The 19404-nt window shown below is 30.4% G+C and overlaps 2 protein-coding genes and 1 long non-coding RNA gene across 5 annotated transcripts in view; 1 reads left to right on the top strand and 2 right to left on the bottom strand.

Annotated features, from left to right (window-relative positions):
- Window positions 1-12258, bottom strand: part of LOC129911492 (uncharacterized) — a 99765-nt gene extending 87507 nt beyond the window's left edge. Inside the window, exons 1-2 of the mRNA XM_055989306.1 lie at window positions 12145-12258; window positions 2423-2554 (exon numbers count right to left, since the gene is read on the bottom strand). Coding sequence (XP_055845281.1) covers window positions 2423-2487 — 65 coding nt within the window. The 5' untranslated portion in view covers window positions 2488-2554; window positions 12145-12258. The remainder of the gene's footprint in view (window positions 1-2422; window positions 2555-12144) is intronic.
- Window positions 3810-12284, bottom strand: LOC129911498 (mothers against decapentaplegic homolog 3). 3 transcript variants are annotated; one of them, XM_055989314.1, is made up of 2 exons: window positions 12145-12284; window positions 3810-7235 (listed from the first exon to the last, which is right to left on the bottom strand). In XM_055989314.1, exon 2 carries the CDS (start codon window positions 7032-7034, stop codon window positions 5703-5705), a length of 1332 nt encoding a protein of 443 aa, XP_055845289.1. In that variant the 5' UTR covers window positions 7035-7235; window positions 12145-12284; the 3' UTR covers window positions 3810-5702. The 3 variants fall into 3 exon arrangements, with proteins under 3 accessions (XP_055845289.1, XP_055845287.1, XP_055845288.1); XM_055989312.1 differs by having other exon boundaries at window positions 3810-7218; window positions 12145-12276; XM_055989313.1 differs by having other exon boundaries at window positions 3810-7232; window positions 12145-12255.
- A 4124-nt stretch (window positions 12285-16408) lies between these two features.
- LOC129911509 (uncharacterized) lies at window positions 16409-16914 on the top strand. The gene is made up of 3 exons (XR_008771652.1): window positions 16409-16536; window positions 16601-16667; window positions 16725-16914. It is a non-coding gene; the product is annotated as an uncharacterized LOC129911509 (long non-coding RNA).
- The last annotated feature ends 2490 nt before the right edge of the window (window positions 16915-19404 follow it).

Below are 19404 nucleotides of genomic sequence, written 5' to 3'. Positions count from 1 at the left end.
AAGCATTATAAATATGTATAATGTAAATGTTAATTAAGAATAAAATCTATATTTATGAAATTGTGTGTAATCTGTAAAGTTAGTTGTTGAGATCAAATTGAATTTGAGCTCTTGACACTTTAATCTTGATATTTCTCAATAAAAGTAAAATAAAATAAGTATTACTTTTGATTTAATTGAAACTTTTATATAAATAAAAATTATGTGTCAAGTATATTTGGAATATCTGAAAGTTGGCAACTTGTTGAGAACTACCTTAATCCTTCATTAATATACTGGTGTTATATTTTTTCAAAAACATGTTTTACACCAATTTTGAACACTTGTCCCCTTACAAAAACTGGTGATGTCGCCTTTTTCGTCGCTTTCAATATGGTAAGTCTACTTCGAATACTGAACCCTGGCAGTTAAAAACGCGATTTTCCCATCCAAAATTAATTATTATTATTTCATTTTTAGTATGCAATAGAATTGATGTCTTGTCACTTTTTCTGAATCTGAAGACCTCTTGTTCAATCAAGATATAATTTTTTTATTATTTGATGAATTTGACCAATTTTTTCGTGTAACTGTTTTTGATAATTTTTTTACACCAACAATTTCGACTCTATTTTGGAGCTTCTGAAATCAAATAAATAATCAGGAAACTATAAAAAGAAGTCTCGGAAACAGACCCACTTAAAAAGTCTTTCTTTTAATAACTAATCGTATCGTAAAGATACTTTTTTTGCTGAATGCATAATTTTTTAATATAGACAAAAAGAGTGGCGCAAAGTTTTAAACGATTTAGTAAAATACTAAGGGTATATTAGTAAGTTATTAAGACTCCTTTTTAATTTACTAAAATAGCTTTAGCAATTTACTAAATAATTTAAGATTTTGTGCCAGTGTTTTTAATCATCTAACTGGAACTCCTCGAAAATCTGGACGAATGATGGCTATATCACGCACCTTTTCGGCAATATGGAAAAGATTGGGATTTCTGTTGTTACTTTTTTAATCTATCAGTAGGTGGATTTTCTGAAATTTTAGTCTGTTTTACTCGCTTTTCGCTTATAAGAATACGTTATCTAATACCAAATTCATAGTCGTTGCTCAAGTTGAGATTTTTCTCAACTTAAGCATTGCCTCAAGTAATGTCAATATTCGCAGCAAGAATAGAGCGATCCACTTGAGTGAAGTAAAGTCTCGACTTAAGGCTTGGCCACACCGAAGGGTACATGCGGTAGCGGTACGGGTAATTGTATGAAAAAAATTCCACATCTGAACGTTGATATGTCAGTTTGAAATTTATTTCATACAATTACCCGTACCGCTCCCGCATGTACCCTCCGGTGTGACCAAGCCTTTAAGGAAAAAATTATCTCAATCCAGCTGTCATCTGAAAATATATTGTTTATAATAATTCTTCATCGATTTGGTTTTGTTTTTGTTGCGATAGGCGAAATTTAACACTAAAGAAATAAACTAATAGGGAATTATTAAAAAAGTTATATTTTTAGATGATAGTTTTCTCAAATCAGTCAAATATCATTGTGAGTTTGATTGAAAAAAAAATATTTTGTCAAGTTTATTCTACTTAAGTGAATGCTTAAGTTGAGAAAAATCTTAACTTGAGTAACGACTATGAATTTGGCCCCTACTCTCTCATACAGAAAAAAAAAAAAAACATTAAAATCCGTCCAGCCGATTCAGAGGAGTATACCAGTATACGGCAACAATCCCCGTGAGCAGAGAATTTTATATATTGCATTTTACTTTAATAACAAAAGCGTCAAAAGTTACAGTTTATATTTTTTTCAGATGGGATTTCGATAAATCAGTATTGATCCCTTCTCTTTTAATTATAGCAAATGATGTACCACCGCACCGTATTAAATGGATTTTCGGTGATAATCAAACAATTATTATATTGATAAAATAAGAGATAAGACCATATGGCTCATTTACTTGAACACTGTCATAACTCAAAAAAACTGTTTTTTTTTTCAGGAAACGAGTTTTAAATTTAGTATCGATCTATTTTTGTATGTTAAAAGTCAGTTCCTAAAACAAAACAAGTGCTCCTTCTACGTCAGTTTTTAAAGCTAAAAAATGACTTTCTGTAGGATTAAAGATAACTTTATTCCAATAGCTTCTGCATTAAAAACTCAAAGTTCGTTATTTTTGAGTTATGACAGTATTCAAGTAAATGACCGATATATTAAAAAGGACCCCAACTTTATTTCTCGGTTTAATTCTTTAGACAAAAGCCAATGTGTTTGCATTAATAATGTTGACTCATTTATTTTATTTTGTGTAAATTTGTATTGATTTAATACTATTATAAGCACAAAAGTGATCCCACAAAATAGACTTACTCAACCTCCCGTAAATAGACTTCTCAACATTTATATTCGGGTTCGAAGTTAGTCATATTTACCTTTCTTCTGAACAGTTGATTCGCTCCAAATAAAAAGATAAATTCTTTGTGAAATTCGAAGACATCGTTCTTCTTTTTCTCGGAACACAATAAAATTTTTTTAATCAACTGAAAATCTCTTCTTTTTTTTGGCTGTAAAAGAAAAAAATAAAAAAAATAATAACACTGCTCTATTTTTATTGAATATTTATTACATATTTATGTTTCTATTTTTTTTTTATTCATATTAATATTAAATATTAATAATTATTTTTTTATAATAATAATAATTAAAGAACGCAGATCATAAAGTATTATTTTAAGATAATATTTTTTTAATGAGAAAATGTTTCTCATAATTTTCTTTTTTATTTCTTGCGTTTTGTAAATTTTCATTCTTGAACAAAAGCAAACATATTATTAGTTTTTTCTTCATTATTTGTATAATTTTTTACTTAAATAAAATTGTATTTTTAATCTTACTCTTAATAGATGTTATTTATTTGTTTTTGTTTTATTTTTAAATTAATGAAAATAAAAAAAAAAAAACATTGCGAGTCCGAATGAATATACTATACTAGAAAAAAAAAAAAACAAGAATTATATTTGATATTCATAAAAATGACTGGATTTACACATGAATTAAAGAAATAGAAAAGAAAGCTTATAGCTTACATTCCTTCATTAAAAAGTTCACAGTTTTGTTATTTTACTTATATTTCCTAGAATGAGTACTTTGTACTCTTGTTTTATAAAAACAAAAAAGAAAAAAAAAAAAAACAATTAATAATTTTCTTAACGATTATTTTGAATAGTCAAATATAATAATAAAATAATTTAAAAATAAGCAGCGAGTGATGAACACTTTTTTTATTTTTATATTTGCTTGTTGATTTGTCAGTTTGAAGAGTTTATAAAATTGAAAACTGCAGAGGAATCGGTAATGTGATTGGAGAAAAATCATTATATGTTACAAAAATAAAAAACCTTCTACAGGATGTGATTACAATACAAGACAATAACTTTTCATGTGAAAGTTATAGAGTTATCGATTTTTTGTTATTTGTATTACCAACAACACAGAATATAAAATACAAAAACTTCTTAGGGAAAAGAATATAAATTAAAGCAGGGACCAAATCCAATAAGAATTATTCGGATCGTTGTCGAAAACCAAAAGCCCAACGCTACCGATTTGAACAGTCGTTCGACTGCTGTTCTCTTTACATCAATATATCGACACGACACGTGTTGTTGATCAATTAATTGAATAACAATCCCCAATATTCATTGTACACGCAAAATAAAAACCAAATATTTACCAATAAGCTATTTTTTTGTTTTTATTTTTTTATGCAGACGAAATGAAAAATGAGTAGTTAATGTAAAACAAAAATTATAATAAAAATTTGTTTTTTTTTTAAATAAATAACAATAAATTTTATCACTTGTGATAATCACAAATCACTCTGATCACGTTTCCAACTCTGATCTTTCAGTATTCAAGAGTCGGTAGCTTGTAAATTTTTAATTGAACAGAGTTACAACTTTACTATAATATATGCAAACATAAATAAATAAAAGTTAAACAATAACACATTAATATTATAGAGGATTCATTTAGCCATTAATTAAATTGTATGCTTTAAGCATAATAATAAGCAAATAGAACAACTTAATTAATTAAATAATAATGTAACCAAGTTTTAAGAACAAGAAAGAACTATCTGCAATTCAATAAGAATTAACATGTAAGATATTCAAATACGCAGCTGCCCATACAAGCAGAGGTTAATTACAAATCCGACTGCTAATTGAATTTTGACAAAGTTTCTTGTTAGCTTTGTGAGTGCATCTGCATCTTATCTTTGTTGAGTAGTTATTAAAACAACTAGTTATTAAAAAACTATCAACCAAAAAAAAACTGATTGTATCGAATACTTTTTTTGGGAAATTTCAACAGCAATACAAATAGATTAACAAATGCGTTTCATTTCACAGAAAAGTCTCATGTTGTTCAAAAATTAAGCTTAATGACCTTATAATAATAGAAACTGGTGGCACGGCCAGGCGCGAAAGAAGTGGAAGGACACAGAGTGTATCATCGGAATCAAAAAATTCAAGGTTCGAATCAAACGAAATCCACTTCGCAGTTTCAAAAACAATTTGTCTGTTAAACTAAACAAAATATGAAATGTTCACATTCAAATGTAGCAATTTTTAAACAAACAGAATATACGAGTTTACTGTCCAAAATACACTTTTCCGGCTGTCCACCAGAAAACACTACATGCCTCAAAACCCGTCAAGACATACATACCTACCCTGTAATGGAAAATTTTATCCCACCCGCCGTATTCTCTAGAAATTGCTCCTTCCGATTACTATTTGTTTTGTTGGATGGTACAAGGCCTGACTGAGCATTTGCACTCATATGACAAAATCAAAGAATGGATTTATTGGTGTATTGGCCAAAACACTTTTGATTATTTCAGGTTAGTGACGGACAGTATTGACTCTAAAAACGGAAATCACTTTTAAAATAAATCCACAAATTTTGTAAAAAAAAAAAAAAAAACAAAAACAGCGAAAGGTACGCGATTTATAAGTTGGCTTGAAGTGTTGTGAATCGAAACGAATCTTTCATATTTTTCTGTATGAATTTCGTTCCGATTCAAAATACTTATCGTCAAATTATCTAAAAGTCATGGTAACAAAATTTCGATACTCGTTATAAGAAAAGCTCTTTGTGTGTATTACATACTTTCAAAACCTGGAATAATTGAATAATTAAAAAAAAAAAAACGTTTTAGAAATAATTCAACAAGTCAAAAAATAGTATTACTTATTAAAAAACAAAACGATTTAACATTACAGATACAAAAAGTTACAACAAGCTATAGTCTCTTGACACATTTTATAATCTCTGCAAACTGAAACAAACCTATTTACTTTTATTAAATTAAATTTTAATATGCATTTTTTCCATAGCATTCTATTTAAAAAAATTATTAAAAATAAAAATTTGTTTACAAATAGTATAATTAAACTTAATCAAGGCAACATAAAAACATGATGATTCAAAATAGAAAGAAAAAAAAACATAATGAATATCTTTAATTATATTTAAAGACTTCTTATAGAGTCATCATCGATTCATGATTTTTTTTTATTTGCTCACGAAAAATATTCAGAGTGTACATGATATACGTTCAATTAATGTTTTACTTTTATTTTTTGGGGGTTTGTTTGTATTTAATTTATGTATATATTATTAAAAAAAAAAAAAAAAACAATGTATTTATGACATTGAACTGCATGGCAAACGAGGTGATCCCATTTGCGTTAGAACACGATCCAGCCACTGTAGCGGACCATTCAAATGCAATTCAATCCAACATGGTGTCGAGGTGACCGTTTGACGGCGATACTCGGCTCCCCAGCCTTTGACAAAAGACATTCGTATGGTACACATGCGGGTCAACTGATAAACTGCTTCAAATCCCTGCGACACCGATTGTGAGAGCAACGCTGCAAATTCTTGATTATTGAAAATCTTTAAATTACACCCTGGTGGTATTTTGCAAACTGTTGCCGGATGCCATCCATAGCGTTGGTTGCAATTTGGACTCTGTACGAAGATACTTGAATCACTAAGACATTCGGCAAATACCTCACCACCTATGTAGTACAACCGTACCCCTTTGCCAATATGCCGTCGCGTCTGTTCTACCACTTCGTTGCGATTGACATTTGACAAGAGACCTAAACAGAAGCGCTCCGAATTTGATGGGTCGGTAAAGCCGTCAACTGTGATCGATGGCTGGGACGCATGGAAGGTCTCACCTACGCGTGTATTGAGCTCATAGTAACTTATAGAACACCAGAAAGCTGGCTCGTGATACATAACGGGCGCAGCATCTACTGGTGGAGTAAGACGTGACATATTCATATTATCGTTTTGATCCATTGGATCACCGTCTTCGGACATGTAGCCTGGTGGTGGAGTTCCGGTATTTGGTATACTGCTACCAACGGAGAGAGTGCCACCGCTCGAATCCATTATGGTTGCGTTACACGGCATTTGCTGACCCAATGCGGTTGCTTCCATATACGGCGGGGTCAGTGAGTTGCTTCTTATTGCATTGTAGTCTGTGTTGTTGGGTATTTGATTGCTATGGTTGTCCAATGGATAATCTGCTATTGAGTCAGGTGGTGTTGGCAGCGATTTTGGTACTAAAATTGATAGTTCGACTTTTTTATAATGATACGGATTAATGCAGATCTCGTCTTTTTTATATTGATAAGCAAATTCACAATGATCGAGTGCTTTTAGTTCATTCTGTGACTGTAAGTCGGGCCAACGCCAGAGACGGCAATAAATCACGTGTGGCAGTCCTTTGCGAAGATTTTCTGAGCCTGTTGTTGGCTTACTCCGAGGTATAGTAACACACTTGGTATTGCAGTTTTGTGTTGAAATGGCTTTTTCGAGTTCTTCTAGAGCATTTGATTTTTTTAATTTTTTGACAAGATTTTTGACAGCTTTTTCTGACCACTTGCCTTCCACTGAATCTTCGTTGCCTTTCTTTAATGCTAATAATCTTTTGACAATTTGTGGAGTAAATGGCAACATTTCAATATAAACGAACCGGGGTATGGGTTGTTATTTAGGTGGCACGTTTTTCTTTTTTTTAAACGGCTTTTTTGTTCTTGTTGATTTTTGTTTATTTTAATTTTCCACGTTTGTTGTGTTCCTAATAATATTTGTAGATGATGACTTAGATGGTTACGATGACTTCAAGTTGAAAAAGAGTGTGCTAATAATAAAAACCTGCTATATAATTAGTTAAGATTGTAAAAATAGAAGTGCGTTTTCTTTTTAATTTGCAAACAATGAGAATAGATGATATGATATGGGTTAAGCGGTGATCAATGTATATAAATGGCATATAAATGTTATGGTTATTTGTACTTTAATAATAATTGAAAAAAGTGTGAGTTCCTTTCTTTTTACTTTTTATATTTGATTTGAATAGTTAAAACGGAGAGAGAGACAACCAAGTCAGGAACATACATAAACTCATTTATACAGCTTGGTCGGAATAAATAAAAGCTGGACTTATAATGCGTACTTAACGCACGAAAGCAAGCGTTCTGAACTGCGTAAACTATCTATTGATGTATATTCACTCAAACAAATGACATCAAGGGTGGAGAGAGAAACAGAAATCGTAATGCTCAAACTCACTCAGACTCTCACATCAATATTTCGCAACAGCCGGTAGAGAATGTGTAGAGTTTCCAATACTTTGGGAGTATTGTCTATACCGCAGGCAGAAGAGTCGAAAGAACGAGAAACTCACGGCGTAGATCGGTTACGTAATAGTCAGCACGACTTGAAAAACCCTGAAGGGATTTGAACTACAACTCGGAAACCATACATATGGCGCGTAGATGAAGTTGAGGGTCTATCTCCCCTAAGTACGTACATAAGTGCAGTACAGAATGAGATTTAGTTCTCATTATTTGGTAGTGCAAATAGAGCAAAGGTCTACTTTGTGTGCAAAGAGAAAAGACCTGTGATAGACTTTCCGATTCCATTCTTGAGTCTAGCAATGAAATAGGCTATTGATTATGTCGAAAAAAACAGGGTAATAAGGAACTAAGACGTTCACGGGTTTTTATTGCAGGAATCGTTCAATGGGTTATAAAAGAAGATAAAACCGCGGAGTGCTATTAAATGAGAGGGTGGAAACTGAAGATAGGGGTGCAAAAGCCCCCTTTTTGGTTTTTTCAATATACCTCGTAAACCAAGCAAAATTTGGATATATTGCACATACAACTTTTTCTAGAGAATTAAATTTCCTATTGGAATAATGTTTTTTAAAAATTGAAAAAAAAAAATTTCCATACCAAAATAGTCGAAACAATCATAAAAAAAATATCAAAAAAATCTTGAGTTTTTTTGCTTTTTTAGTTGTACATTTTTTTTGGGTTGAGATAGACATAAACATTGCTCCAAAGAAAAAAAGAAAATTAAATTTCCTTCAAAATGCTGTACTCACTAAATTTTTTCATTGAAAATTGACCGAAGTATGGCCATTTTAATCTATCTTTTTTTCGCATTTTTAGTTTTACTTAAGTAAAACAGAATTTTTGAAATAACTTTTAAAATCGATATTTAATAGAAAAATTGTCAAGTAAACAATCAAAATTTTATTGATACGAATTTGAACCCAAACTTTAGAACTTGGTACACTTTTATATCTCAATACTTTTTGTGCCAGCATAATTTCAACATAGGAGAACTTGGCTCTTTTTTTAACAGTAATGTTTTTGTTGTGATTCTTTTTAAAATATTCCGCATATTGGACTGCCTCTAGAATTTCTTTCCAAAAGCACTGATGGAGTGAAGAAATGAGTTGTTACAGATTTGAGTACTAAATTTAGGACTAGGATCTAGGACCCGTATTAGCACTAGGACTCTGATAAGAAACCTGCCGTTACTAAAATAAATAAAAATACTTACTCCAAAAAAAGATTATTTATTATTACACTTAAATCTCTTATGAATTTAAGTACATAGCCGTGTTTTATTGGTACTCAGTATTTTAATGAGTAAACATTTTATGCTAGAAACATCAAAAACTGATTACTTTTATTAATTTTTTATAATCCTATGTTGTTTAAGGGTCAAAAAACAAATAAATAACTTTTGTTTATCCTTAGCAATCATTTGTTGTTGTTTACCGTGTACAATTTTACTGGGCTAAGTACTGAGTTACCAATAAAACACGCATCATATAATAATACTTAGGTATGATTCTGATAATAACAAAATAAAATCTTACAATCGCAAAACATTGTCAAGAAAATGAATTGAATTCAACATTACTAGTTGGATTCGATAATGTATTTAGAACTTCAATATGAAGATATGTACCTATTTAGCGTAAGGGGTACAATGGTTGTCACCCCCGATTTTTGTACCAATTATTGGCACCCTTCATGCAATAAAGCATTCACAAAAACTACTATGCCCAGGAACAAAAATCATGTTTTTTTCATAAGCTGTATTAATTCTCTACAATTCTGCATTTTAATTTAGGTCTATATCATTCTCAGTTCCTTTTAATTAGTAAAAAAGTAAAGACGTTCTAAGTTCATGAAAAAAGTGCAAAAAATACAGTGTTCCCGCTAAGGACACTGAATTTGGTAACTGTCCGTTTTTGATTATTTTTTGACTTTTTGGATAAAGTTTTATTTTTTTTAGCTCAACAATATAATAAAATAAATGTTTTTAATTGTTTTTTATATAAAAAATATGTTGAAATTAATTAAAAGGGGTGTCAATAATTGGTCCCATATAAAGTAGTGGTTTTATTATTGGCAGGAGGGTGCCAATAATGCGTGCTTTGGGACATCAATCGTTGGCACTGCCAATAATTGTACCTTTAAGACTGCCAACAATTATACCGTGTATGCGTTTATAAGTTTATGTTTGAAAAATGGGGAAAAAGAGCTCAAAAGGATTGATAGATTTGCCAAAAATTCGTTACAGACGATTTGTACCTGATTTCCAAGACCCGTTTTTATTTTATTTTAATATCTCGTTCTTAACGGATATCACATATATATAAAGTTTTCGAGATATTGCAATTTTCTCGAAAACGGCTCCACCGATTTCGATTAAATTTGGCGTATGCAATGTTCTAAGAAAATTCTAACAAAAAAGCGTAGTTTAAAAAAAGGTTTATCTTTAAAAAAATTATCTTAGATAAAGGTATGTAATTTGAAATGCAAGAGCCAGCACATATTTACGACCCAGTCGTAGGTACATTTTATTTACTTTTTTTTTTAATTGCGTTTAATGAAGATTTGTTATATTAAACTGTTTTTAACTAAACTTTGATAAAATTTCTTTCAATTTTGAGGTTGCCAATAATTGTACCTGGGTGCCAATGATTATACCTTTTGAGTAGCTTTTCCTATTTTAATATTTTAAAAATAGTCTTTGTTTTTTAAAAACTTTTTTCTAATAACCAGGGATAGGATCTTGTGGACCTAAAAACTTAAAAAAAGGCAAAATAAAACTCCCAAAAAGGCATAAAAAGGCATTTATTGAGAAAAGAATAAAATATAAAAATTAATTGCAGTAATTTTGAACAATCATGAGTTTTTTTAAATTTTCAGTCAACAAGCGCCTGCGATTGTCCCTTAAGAGTGCTCTAAAGGAGCTAAAATATCTCTCTACATCTGTAGAGACGACTGGACCCCAATTAAAGAACTCGACATAGCCCACTTCAACATTTGCCGGGAGCTCTGATGTCGAACTACGGCATACGTTCTTTAACGTTTTGACTATTGCTTTCTCTATTTAATTAGAAGAAAATGATAGAGACATAAAGCGTCAATACGTTAACGTACGTATGCCGTAGTTCGACCCCTGGATTTGTGTTCCAATGTATTACGCAATTTATTTGTTCAACTCTTTCGAGTTCTTATTTGCCAAAAAAAATTGATCTGTATTTCTCAAAAACATCTTTTGCGACTGCCCCTTTCGCAGCTTCCGAATTTCTCTTGATTATGTCCAAAATCTGGAGAACTTCTTCAAATCGAGTATTGTAAACTGAGTAAGTTAGCTTTTGAACTCTGATACGTGTCGGTTTTCGGCCGCGCAATAGAACGTAGAAGACAATAAATGGTAGCAATAGCAGACAATCAAGTTGCATTCGAATTTTGTTTGTGTGGGGTAATTTAATTTAGTTAGCTTTTTGTTTGTATATTTGAGTGTTTTGTGTGTAGGCATTACCTTTAAGACGCTAAAATGATAAAAAAAAACATAGGAAAAGACAAAAAAAGGCAATAACAAGAGAAAATGCAAAAAAAGGCAATAACGAAAGAAAAGGCAAACAAAAGGCAAAATAAAATACATATATTTGGCACGAGGGGGACGTGAAACGTGTTTGTTTTTAATCTATAATGTCGTACGATTAAGCAAGAAAAAAGGCAAATTCCACAACATCCTATCCCTGCTAATAACACTCAAGTCAGAAATTCTTTAAACTTTAATTTGACATAATAAAACATATTCCTAACTCTTTAAATGCAAGAGTACATAGTTCGCAATTCTAAGTGAAAAAATGCTTAGGGGTGCCAACCATTGTACCCTTTACGCTATACATATATATAAAATAATTTAAATCCAAAACATACTCATTTCTCATTCATATAACGAAAATATCAAAAAATGATTAGAAAAGCAACAGATAGACAAGTTGTTTGATTTTGTCGAGTTTTCCTTACATCACACATTTTTTATAGAATTCCACTCTATTGATAACAATTTGATAATAATTATTTAATAATAATGTTTGCATTATGTTCAATACAAATCAAGTTCCAACAAAACCCTATTTGCGTATGAAGATTGAAGAGAAAGACTGTGAATGAACAAAAATACTATCACCCAGACCAATTTATCACATCCACCACCCCCAATCTCATTTCATTTTCTATTTTTCTTCTTTTTTTTTATTTAAACATGAATATAAAGCTACCATTCGATCTATTATAGATAACCCGAAGGGAAAGAGGAAATGATTATGGAAAAATCGAAATAGCCATGCCATTAATGAAAAAAAAAATAAAAATAAAAACAAAAATAAATAATATTGTGATTTTGAATGAATTATTAATATACATGCAAATCGTTGAACAAACTGCCCGCAGTAATTTTTTACCTTTTTTCGCACAAATCCTTGAGTGAAGAAAATTATGCCTTTAATCGTACATCCAATAACTCTAGACATCAATGGAGTCTCCTATGTACATAAATATGTATTTTATTTTTTGTTTTGTCTGCTGACCTTTTACACTTTTTTTGCTTTTCGCCGTCGTCTTCGTCGTTGCCGTTGCCGTCACCTTTGCCGTTGTCGTCGCAGTCCTCCTAGCTGGATTCTTTGTCTGATGGTTTGTCACCAATTTATACAAATTCAAGACCTACAATTCAATTAGACACTTATAAACTTCGATACAATGGATATTTAATTTAACAAATTTACCATCAAATAAACTATTTAACAACTTGGAAAATTATAGATAGATAAAAAAAGTTATTTTCAACGAAAAAAATTAACTTCGTCGCTAATTAAAAATTGGAAATGTCAGACACATAGAAAAGTAACGAGAAGCGAGTGTTATGGTTATTTTAACGTGTTGCTATAAAATTAGGAACAATTCACAATAGGTTTTTTTTAGTGGATTGTCGATGGGGATTTTTACATTAGACGATTTTTTTAGTGCCGATATCGAATTGTTAAGGGCTTTATCACATTGGTATTTTTTTTTATAGTTTTTCCGGCTAGAGAATTGAAAATGAAAAAAATGATACAGAAATATTATGTCGAATACCTTTCAAATATGGTATACAAAGAGAAGGTATTATCACTAGAAAAAAGTCTGTATAGAGAACTGTCAGATGAAAGAAAAAAAAGATGGCTTCCTACGTTTTTGACAGCTGCCCTATTGAAAATGTTGTGGTAAATTTTTTTTTTTTGAAATTGTTGTTGCTTTTGACTTTGCCAAATTAAACGTCAAAAACTTGTTACTTCATTTTGTAAAATGGCCAATCTAATGATCATACCTTGTCTTTTTATACCATGCCTTTCAAACACTTCTAAAATTCAATACTACTAGTTTTCTATTTTGGAAATTGAAAAAGTAACAATCCCCGCGTTCAACGCAGGCCACCTGAACTTAAGATCTGAATTTTCAGAGGCTCTGATTGTTCAGATGTCATAAAAAGTTAGGTGGCATTTAGTTACGTTTTTTGACATTTAGTTACGATTTTCAGGTGGAAATTTTTATCTGAAAATTCAGATGGGTATGTTTGTGTTGGTGAAGTTGGTAAACCTACCAAATGTACTACACACCAAAATTGAACTTTGTGATTTTAATACAAGTAATAAATGGATTTGTTTACATTTCTTTTGTGCTTGGACATTATTGTTGCGGTGTTATTGTTATTTGTTGATATGATAGTACAATCCATATATATGTATTTAATATAATGTTGTGTGTTTCCTCCGCATGTTTATGTACAAAAACGGAATAATGAAAACAAATGAGGAAATACAGTACAGAAATATTATGTCGAATACCTTTCAAACATGGTATAAAATAGAAGGTATTATCACTAAAAAAAAGTCTGTATAGAGAACTGTCAGATGAAAGAAAAAAAAGATGGCTTCTTTTGTTTTTTGACAGCTGCCCTATTGAAATTGTTGTTGTAAAAAAAATTTCTTGGAAATTGTTGTTGCTTTTGACTTTGCCAAATTAAACGTCAAAAACTTGTTACTTCATTTTGTAAAATGGCGAATCTAAAGGCTTAACTACATTGGCTCAAAAAGAGAAAAAGTACAAAAGTGAAAATTTTCAAACGCATTTTTGTACAGTTTTTCGGGCTGGAAAATTGAAACAAATGATGCAGGAAGCTTATTTTTTGGTCTAAAAAACAATTCGTAAACTCTTTTTCACAAAAAAATTACGCTAGCCAGAAAAAATATATGAATTAATGATAATTTGACCAATTATTTGAACTATTAATGTTTATGTTGAATCGGGCTTTTTTGGTCACTTCCTTTTATATGCAAATAAAAATCTTTATTTCATACTTTTTCCCTACGTTTCGTCGTAATATCTCGACTTCTTCAGGGGTATTTTATTAAATCTGTTAAATATTACATTTAAAACTTTTTACACTATTACAAAAATTATTTAAACTTACATGAAAATATTATTTTGTTACATTTATAAGTTGACAGATAATTAATAATTAAAAACTTTTGAATTTTCTAAAATAAAAATATAAATTATTGATTTAATAAATAAAAGTTAAAATAAAAAATAAAAACATACATCACAGCACTTTAGAAAAACTAAATGAAAAACAATTTGAATTTAAATTTGAATTATAACAGAAAATTACAACGCTCTTAGGCCCAATTTATTCACACTCCATTAAATTTAAAGTCTCCATTAAAAACGGGAAATTTTAAAATTTGTATGTGATTTGACAGATTTTTTATTTTTAATGGGGCCTTTAAATATAATGGAGAGTGAATAAATTGGACCTTAATGCCAAAGAATAACTTGCTATTGTTTTGTCTCTATCTTCTTGAGTATTCATTGTTTTCTCTATATTTTGTTGTATACGTAGACTTTCAAGTGTGTATCTCTTATTTGTTCTCTTTTCCTTGTCCATTATTGTTGTATTATCGAAGTCTGCAGAGTGGCCAGTTTCTATTATATGTTGTGATAACCCAGTAGATTCTCTTTTGTTACGAATATCCGCTTTGTGTTCGATTAGTCTCGTCTCCAATGATCTCTTTGTTGTCCCAATGTAGATCAGATTGCACGACTCCCCCTCCTTGCCACTGCACCCAATTTTATAAATTATGTCATGTTGTTGTTCTTTTTCTATTTTGCTTTTTGTTGGTGAATAATTGTTTTATTGTTGTGTTTGATTTGTGAGCGAATGTCACATTCTCTTTATTTATGAAATACCATAGTATCGCACAGTGTTGCCAACGTCTGGATTTTGTTGAGAATTTTTATTTTGAATAGTTTTATTGATGTTTTTGTTAATTAGATTATTTATTAAGTAGTTTGGAAAATTGTTCATGTGTAGTATTGTTTTTATTGTTTTTATATTTTCTTCTTTAAATTCGATATCGCTTATTTGTATTATTTTATTTATAAAATTGTTCGCCGTATTGATTTTTTGTTGTAAGGGTTGAGTGGAGAGGAAATTTATCATTCTACCAGATGCTGTTGTTTTTGAATACCAGTTAAATTTGATTTTGTTTATTGTTCTGAAGATTCTGATATCTAGGTAGGGTAAGCTTTTGTTTTGCTCAGTTTCAACTGTAAATTTGAGTTTAGTATGATAATGGTTCAAGAATTCCAAGATCGCGTCTTTATCTTTTTCTTTAATTATAGCAAACACGTCGTCTACATACTTTTTTATGATTGGTGATTTGTTTTTCTGTCTTAAGTTCTTCTATGGTTTTATCTAGCAAATCATCCAAAATGATGTCCGCTATTGTGGGGGAGAGAGGATTTCCCATTGGCATACCAAAAGTCTGGTTGTATAATTTATTATCATATTTGAAGTAATTGTTTTCTTTTAGACAAAATTCTAGTATTTTCAAGAATTGGGCTTTTGGTATTTTTGTAAAATTCTTTATTAAGTCCCACTTCTTTATTATTATTTTGATGGCTAAATACGTCGGGATGTTGGTGAAAAGTGAAACAGCGTCAAAAGAAACTAAAAAATCATCTTCTTCTAAAAAAATAACTTCTAACTGCGTTTTAAGTTGGATTGAGTTATTAATGTTGTAATTTTCATTAACTATATTTTTTAAGATTTGTCCTATGTGTTTTGAAAGTTGATAGCATGGAACGTTTGTCGAAGAGGAGATAGGTCTCAATGGAAGATCTGGCTTATGTATTTTTGGCAATCCGTATAGTCTCGGTGCTGTTGACGATGAAGAGTACATTTTATTCTTTTGCCATTATGTATTTCATACATTCCAAACTTAACGGACAAGAGAAACTTAAATAAAATAATAAATAAAGAGAATGTGACATTCGCTCACAAATCAAACACAACAATAAAACAATTATTCACCAACACAAAAAGCAAAATAGAAAAAGAACAACAACATGACATAATTTATAAAATTGGGTGCAAAGGCAAGGAGGGGGAGTCGTGCAATCTGATCTACATTGGGACAACAAAGAGATCATTGGAGACGAGACTAATCGAACACAAAGCGGATATTCGTAACAAAAGAGAATCTACTGGGTTATCACAACATATAAAAGAAACTGGCCACTCTGCAGACTTCGATAATACAACAATAATGGACAAGGAAAAGAGAACAAATAAGAGATACACACTTGAAAGTCTACGTATACAACAAAATATTGCGAAAACAATGAATACTCAAGAAGATAGAGACAAAACAATAGCAAGTTATTCTTTGGCATTAAGAGCGTTGTAATTTTCTGTTATAATTCAAATTTAAATTCAAATTGTTTTTCATTTAGTTTTTCTAAAGTGCTGTGATGTATGTTTTTATTTTTTATTTTAACTTTTATTTATTAAATCAATAATTTATATTTTTATTTTAGAAAATTCAAAAGTTTTTAATTATTAATTATCTGTCAACTTATAAATGTAACAAAATAATATTTTCATGTAAGTTTAAACAATTTTTGTAATAGTGTAAAAAGTTTTAAATGTAATATTTAACAGATTTAATAAAATACCCCTGAAGAAGTCGAGAAATTACGACGAAACGTAGGGAGAAAGTATGAAATAAAGATTTTTATTTGCATATAAAAGGAAGTGACCAAAAAAGCCCGATTCAACATAAACAGAAAAAATATATTTTTACTTTACCTCAGATTCGCTATAAACACAAAAACAATACACGGAGAAAAAAGCCCACTTAAAAACAAGAGGATTCTGAATTAATTAAACGGATTTCTGCATGGTTTTTTGCCAAGATGACTTCCGTCTTAAATTAAACGGACAAATCTTCTTAATTTTTTGCATGTGCTAATTTTATTGAAATCCACTTGATTTAAGATATAAAACCTTCTTATTTTTATTTGAAGACATTAGCGCAAAATTTTAGATGATTTAGTTAAATGCTAAAGCCATTTTAGTAAATTACTAACTCAAAAACAGACTGATTTTTAACTTAGTAAATTACCTACTAAAATGGCTTTAGCATTTTACAAAATCGTTTAACATTTTGCGCCATTTTAATTAAATAAAAAAAAAAAATAGCAGCCATTCGGGATCGATCCTTTAACTCTTGGGTCATTTGGCGTGCTTTACCATCAAGCTATCTCGCAGTTAAAAATTTGTATGATAAACTGCAACACTGAAGTTAATAAACATTTTAAAATATGTTTAATAGCCTGTTTTCACTAGAGCCCAAATAAGTTAATAAGATGAAAATTCTTATTAAAATGCAATGAAGTTCACCTTAAATTTAACAGAATTTAAGCGGTTTCCACTTAATTTAAGCAGAAAAACTATTGTTTTATGAGGGTGGGATTGGGATTAAAAGTGGGCATCATCTTATTAGTATTATTAAACTCGCGAACGCAAGTAGATCTCAATCAAGCAGTTGGCTAAGAGTAGAACTGGCTGGTTGCTTGTTGCTTGAAGATCGAATCCACAATGGATTGTAGCGCTGCCTTAAGACTGCCTTAGCACCTCTTTCGGGAATATTGCTCCCGTTTTAACCTTCTCCATAAACAAAAAATACCAAGACTGGAAACTCGGCGGTCAACTGACGTTTGCCTACAAGCTGGGAGGTGTGGTGAATGTCGTGAACCTATCGTTGTGTTCGTGTTGGATGTGTGGTGAATGTCGTGAATCTATAAATGTGTGCGTGTTAACGTCATTTACCAACGTGGTGGCTTTCACATATATTCACAGACAGCACTGTACACAAAAGGGTTTTGGGGGGAAAGACGTACGAAATTTTCCAGTCTTGGTATTTTTTGTTTATGACCTTCTCCTTATGAGTGCTATCTATAGCCTAGTACGCAGATCGCTCTAAAATTTATCTTTCATACAAATTTCCTCCAAAGATAAATTTTAGCGAGGATTTTTAGCCAGGTAGTACGCAGTTCACGCGCTAAATTCGAATTCTCATCTACTACTTTTGCAAAAAGTCTCCACTCAATTTAGCTCGCGAAATAATGCTCAGCGCATTTTTTCACAGATAAATTTTTACATTTTTGTGGTTGTTGTTGTTGCTGCAAGGAATAAGAGGCAAAAAAATCTTGGAATATACAGGGTGTCCCACAGTCACCGCCCCAAATGAAAACTATGAATTCCTGAGGTCATTTTAAGTCGAAAAACTTAAGAGGTAATTTTCTCGTTTTGGTCCCGTTTTCGAGTTACCATGGTTTTTATGATTTTTGCTCTCTTGTCCTTTAACTGGTCTTATCTTTGCCAAACCACGTTTGATTTGAAAGATTTTTTTTACAACCAATCAAGAATTTATTACAGTTTAAGTTTGTCTCAAAACTTTTTTTCTGCGGACAACCGTTTCTCTACAATTTTGCATCAAACACAATTTTCTTCGTTTTTTAAGTTGTTTCTTACACTTTCATATCATTCAAGCCAAAAAACACGTTAATGAGTATTAATTTTTTGTGCTTTTTATTAAAGCCCAGTTTATTTTCATAAAAAAAAAAGTTTTATTTCATAAAATACGCTACTGAAAGTAATTAAAAAAAATAAACAAACTGAGTGAATTAAAAAAAAAATAATTTTTAAATAAAAAAATAATTTAATTGAATTAAAAACTTTTTCTGAACTATTGTGGTTAAGAAAAGAACAAATAGATAAAGCTCAAAAAAGTTTTAATTCATTTAAATTAATTTTGTATTTAAAAATTATTATTTTTTTTTTAATTCACTCAGTTTGTTTATTTTTTTTAAATACTTTCCTTTACTTACCTTTTTTATGAAATAAAACTAATTTTTTTATGAAAATAAACTGGGCTTTAATAAAAAGCACAAAAAATTAATACTCATTAACGTGTTTTTTTGGCTTAAATGATATGAAAGTGTAAAAAACAACTTAAAAAACGAAGAAAATTGTGTTGGATGTAAAATTGTGGCGAAACGGTTGTCCGCAGAAAAAAAAGTTTTGAGAAAAACTTAAACTGTAATAAATTCTTGATTGGTTGTAAAAAAAATCTTTCAAATCAAACGTGGTTTGGCAAAGATAAGACCAGTTAAAGGACAAGAGAGCAAAACTCATAAAATCCGTGGTAACTCGAAAACGGGACGAAAACGAGAAAATTACCTCTAAAGTTTTTTGACTTAAAATGACCTCAGGAATCCATGGTTTTCATTTGCGGCGGTGACTGTGGGACACCCTGTATAAAAGAAGAGGAATAAAA

The sequence above is a fragment of the Episyrphus balteatus genome, chromosome 2 (assembly GCF_945859705.1).
Source record: "Episyrphus balteatus chromosome 2, idEpiBalt1.1, whole genome shotgun sequence".
Classification (NCBI taxonomy): Eukaryota; Metazoa; Arthropoda; class Insecta; order Diptera; family Syrphidae; genus Episyrphus; species Episyrphus balteatus.
Note: the sequence above shows the minus strand (reverse complement) of the source record. Positions and strands in the feature narration are given on the sequence as shown.

What these genes read in the sequence shown, in the direction of transcription:
- LOC129911498 (XM_055989314.1), bottom strand. Translation starts at nt 7,034, where the DNA reads ATGTTGCCATTTACTCCACAAATTGTCAAAAGATTATTAGCATTAAAG.